This window comes from Penaeus vannamei, chromosome 2 (assembly GCF_042767895.1).
Source record: "Penaeus vannamei isolate JL-2024 chromosome 2, ASM4276789v1, whole genome shotgun sequence".
Taxonomy (NCBI): Eukaryota; Metazoa; Arthropoda; class Malacostraca; order Decapoda; family Penaeidae; genus Penaeus; species Penaeus vannamei.
Window position 1 is genome coordinate 11,006,989 of NC_091550.1, and position 4,367 is coordinate 11,011,355.

At 40.5% G+C, this 4,367-nt stretch overlaps 1 protein-coding gene across 1 annotated transcript in view; it reads left to right on the forward strand.

Annotated features, from left to right (window-relative positions):
- Positions 1-447: 447 nt before the first annotated feature.
- Positions 448-4,367, forward strand: part of LOC138865296 (uncharacterized) — a 4,215-nt gene continuing 295 nt past the window's right edge. Inside the window, exon 1 of the mRNA XM_070135577.1 lies at positions 448-4,367. This exon is cut by the window's right edge and continues 295 nt beyond it. Within this exon, the coding sequence (XP_069991678.1) occupies positions 448-4,367 (3,920 nt within the window).

Here is a 4,367-nt window from a genome sequence, read left to right on the forward strand (position 1 = left end):
TTTACATGTGGCGACCTTGCCAGGATTCATGATTTACTCGTTTTGAGGATCAAGTTCTCGAGTAGAACCATTTTACATTTTATATTTTGTTAACAACTGTAATACTTTCAGTGCTGTAAGGCAGTACGTGGAGGTTGTTTGTTTGATGTGAAGTTGCGGGAAGGTTTCCCCTTCATGGTTTGCCGTCCTTGGGGCCCGGAGGTGAATCTCTAAAATAGGTTGGACTTCAGGTAGGGTGTGGTGCATCTTCTTGAGGGGAAGATTACTCTTCTGAAAGTCCTGGGTATTGACGTCATGTCGGTGAGTTCGGCCTGTTGAGGCCACTTTTGTTTTGTTGCTAGGTGCGAGGAAGAACTCCTCTAGTATTGATTAAACGTGTATTAGTAATTTGAGTCGGTCGGTCAATAGTGATTCTTTTTAGTTTTTGACATTCTTGATTCTGTAATTATGGCAGATCTTAACTTTGATGTTTTAAAAGCTCAGGCTGAGGAACTAGGCCTTAAAGGAAATGATATTGCTCAGTATGTCATCAGTCAACAGACACTTGCACGGGAGGAGAGAGCAAAAGAAAGAGAATTTCAGAAAGAGCAATTAGAGGCAGAGAAAGAGAGAGTTAAACTGGAACATGAGCTTCAGATGGCTCGGTTAAACAATTCTGATAGTTCATTAAATCCTGTACTTTTTGATGGCGCTTCACGCCCTAGTTTACCAGTTTTTAAAGATGGAGAAGACATCACTTCATACTTAATTAGATTTGAGCGCATTGCTAACTTGTTAAATTTTAAAGAAGAAACTTATGCTATCAGATTGGGAAGTTTGTTAACAGGAAAGGCTGTTGATATATACACCTCACTGCCTCCAGAAACAACAGCCGATTACCAGTTATTAAAGAAAGCTCTCTTAAGGGGTTATAGTAAAACTCCTGCCAGTTACAGGAATGATTTTAGGACTGCTAAAATAAAAAGTGGTGAAACATATGAACAGTTTGCTATCAGGCTTGGACGATTGTTTGACTATTGGGTCGATTCGCATAATATCACCAAAGATTATGCATCTCTTCGTGATTTTATGTTGTTAGATCAACTAATGTCTTCTATCTCCCCAGATCTGCGTGTTTTTGTAAAGGAGCATAACGTCTCCTCCTTAGCTGATGCGGTAAGCCTGTCAGATAATTGGTCATCTGCTCATAGTGCTTACCCCAGGTCATATCAATCATCTGAACAAGGTAAGAGAAGTGTGGCTCCAAAGCCCCAAACTCCAGTCCAATCAGCTCTTAGAAGGGATTTTTCTTCTGTTAAATGTCATGGGTGTGGTGATATTGGACATATTAGATCTCGCTGTCCTAAAAATCCCCTAGCGTACAAGCAATATCACCCAATTCCAACTCACAAAGTCGGATTTTGTCTAAGTGACAGGGAAAATTCAAAGTTCATGACAGCTGGTACAGTGAATGGGGCTTGGGTATCCACAGTTCTCAGAGATACGGGGTGCACATGTGTTATTGTATCTCACAAGGTGTTACCAGATGTTGATCTCTCTAGGGCTGATCTGGTGGGGATCGAAGATTATTTAGGCCGGGTGGATTACTTCCCCAAAACTAAATGCTACCTGAATTGTCCCTATTTTAAAGGTTGGATTGATGTGGTGCGAGCACCAATTAAATTCTGTAGCGTCCTGATTGGAAATGTACCAGGGGTATATAGTCCCAAATTATCTCCAGATTCTGAAGTAACTGAACGTTCAAATGTCCCTCTTGACTATTCCTGTGCCATTCAGACTAGATCCTTCAAAGTAAAAAGGGTTCACCCTTTAGTGTTGCCGGAGATCGAGCCTCTTAAAGTAACTCCTGAAGACTTTGCAAAATTGCAGGCAGAATGTCATTCTCTCACTAAATTTTGGGAAAAAGTAAAGTCTAAAGAACATGATAAGATGCGTGATGGTACGGTGTTTAAGTATGAGCAAATAAATGGTTTGCTGTACCGTACATGTGTTGCTTCAAAGCACTGTGAAAGAGTTGGTAAATCTTCTCTGGTTGTACCCAGTAAATGTAGAGCCATCATTCTCGCAGTAGGTCATGAGAGCCCCTTAGCCGGTCATTTCTCCCATCGGAAATCAGAAATGCGTATTAGGGACCATTTCTATTGGCCAAACATGGGAGCTGAAATCAGAGACTTTTGTAAGTCTTGCGACAAGTGTCAAAGGATGTCAAGTAGAGGTAGGGTAAGACCAGTGCCATTAAAACCCATGCCCATTTTAACGGAGCCTTTCTCTCGTGTCTCCATAGACTTGGTAGGACCGATTTCTCCTCCATCTTCTGAGGGTCACCGTTATATTTTAACTTTGATAGATTTTGCGACTGGGTTTCCAGAAGCATTGCCTCTCAAAGAGATAGATTCAATATCTGTAGCTGAAGCCCTTATGGTGATCTTTTCAAGGGTCGGTATTCCTCGGGAAATTTTGTCTGATCGAGGAAGGCAATTTGTTTCTCAACTAATGGGCGAACTGCATAAATTATTGGGTGTAAAGCCACTTTTTACAACTCCCTATCATCCTAGTGGGAATGGAAGGGTGGAAAGGTTTCATGCAACACTAAAAGCCTCCTTAAGGAAATTGTGTAGTGACAAACCACGAGAATGGCACCGTTATCTTGTCCCCACATTATTCGCTATGCGAGAGATTCCTAGCGATCGAACTGGGTTTTCTGCTTTTGAGCTACTTTATGGACGGACAGTCCGGGGACCTCTTTCAGTCTTAAGGGACTTGTGGGAAGACACAACCATGAGAGATGATGTTAGATCTTCCTTTCAGTATGTGATTGAATTGAAAGACAAGCTGGAGGAGTGTGCTAAAATTGCAGCTCAAAATGCTGAGATTAGTTCCTCTAAATTCAAATCTTATTTTGACTTGAAATCTCAGGATAGGAAGTTTAGTCCAGGTGAGGAAGTTCTTGTGCTCCTCCCTGATAATCAAAACAAGTTGCTCATGTCTTGGAGTGGCCCTTATACTGTTCTGGAATGTCGAAATAAGGTGAATTATCTTATCGATGAAGGTGGAAAACAGAAGTTGCTTCATGCTAACCTTCTTAAGAAGTATCATAGGAGAGCAACAAGTTCCCAACCTAATGTTATGGACGAGGAAAGTAAGATAGATGCTGAAATGAACCCACAAATAGTCCAGAATTGTATTCTTGAAGATACTGAATTGAGCGATAGTAATTTTCCTCTAACTTCTGATGGAGAAGAGCCCATCTTGCCTGAGTGTGATCAACCCGAGATTTGTTCTGACCTTTCAGCAGAACAGAAATCCGATATTGATTCAGTAATTGCAGAGTTTGTAGATGTATTTTCATTAACTCCAGGTTGCACAAACACCCTTGAACATGATATTGAAGTTAACACCACAGAGCGTATAAAGTCTAAGGTTTATCCCATTCCTATACATCTAAAGCCTCACTTCGAAGGTGAAGTTGACCAATTGCTTGAACAAGGGATTATACAACTATCATCATCTCCCCATTCATCTCCTGTAGTCATGGTAAAAAAGTCTGATGGTAGCTATCGTATGGCCATAGATTATCGAGCTGTTAACTCCGTAACTAATTTTCATGCTGAACCAGCTTGCACTATGGAGGAAGACTTGTACAAGTTTTCAGGATGTAATTACTTCTCTGAATTAGATCTCACGAAGGCCTACTATCAAGTTAAACTTTCTGAGAAGGCCAGACCTTTAACAGCATTTCCTTCACACAAGGGTCTTATGGAGTTTTGTCGTATGCCTTTCGGATTGGTAAATGCTTGTGCCACTTATATCCGCCTTATGCGCATTGTTTTGGCTGGTTTAAAGAATGTTTCCTTCTATTTTGACAATATTTTCATCCATACTAAAACATGGGATGAACATAAAGATGCAATTGTTTCAGTGTTAAAGAGATTACGTGAACATAACCTCACTGCAAAGCCATCAAAATGCAGATTTGGCTTTAAGTCTATTGAGTACTTGGGTTTTATTCTTGATGGAAACTACTTGCATCCTAAACTCGATAAAATAGAAGCTATACTTAATCTACCTCCTCCTTGCACAAAGAAGACCTTAAGATCTTTCCTTGGTTTGATTTCATTCTATAGAATGTTTATTCCACAAGCAGCTTCAATGACAAGCTCTTTATCTGATTTGTTGCGTAAAAATGTCAGGGAACCACTGAAATGGACGGACGAATTGACTGAAGTATTTGAACAGTTAAAAGCTGCATTAGCTTCCAAACCCGTATTAAAGTTACCTGATTCTTCCCATCCTTTTGTCTTACGAACAGATTCATCAGATGTTGGGCTTGGAGCTGTTCTTCTACAGTACGTCGATGGTCATCCATT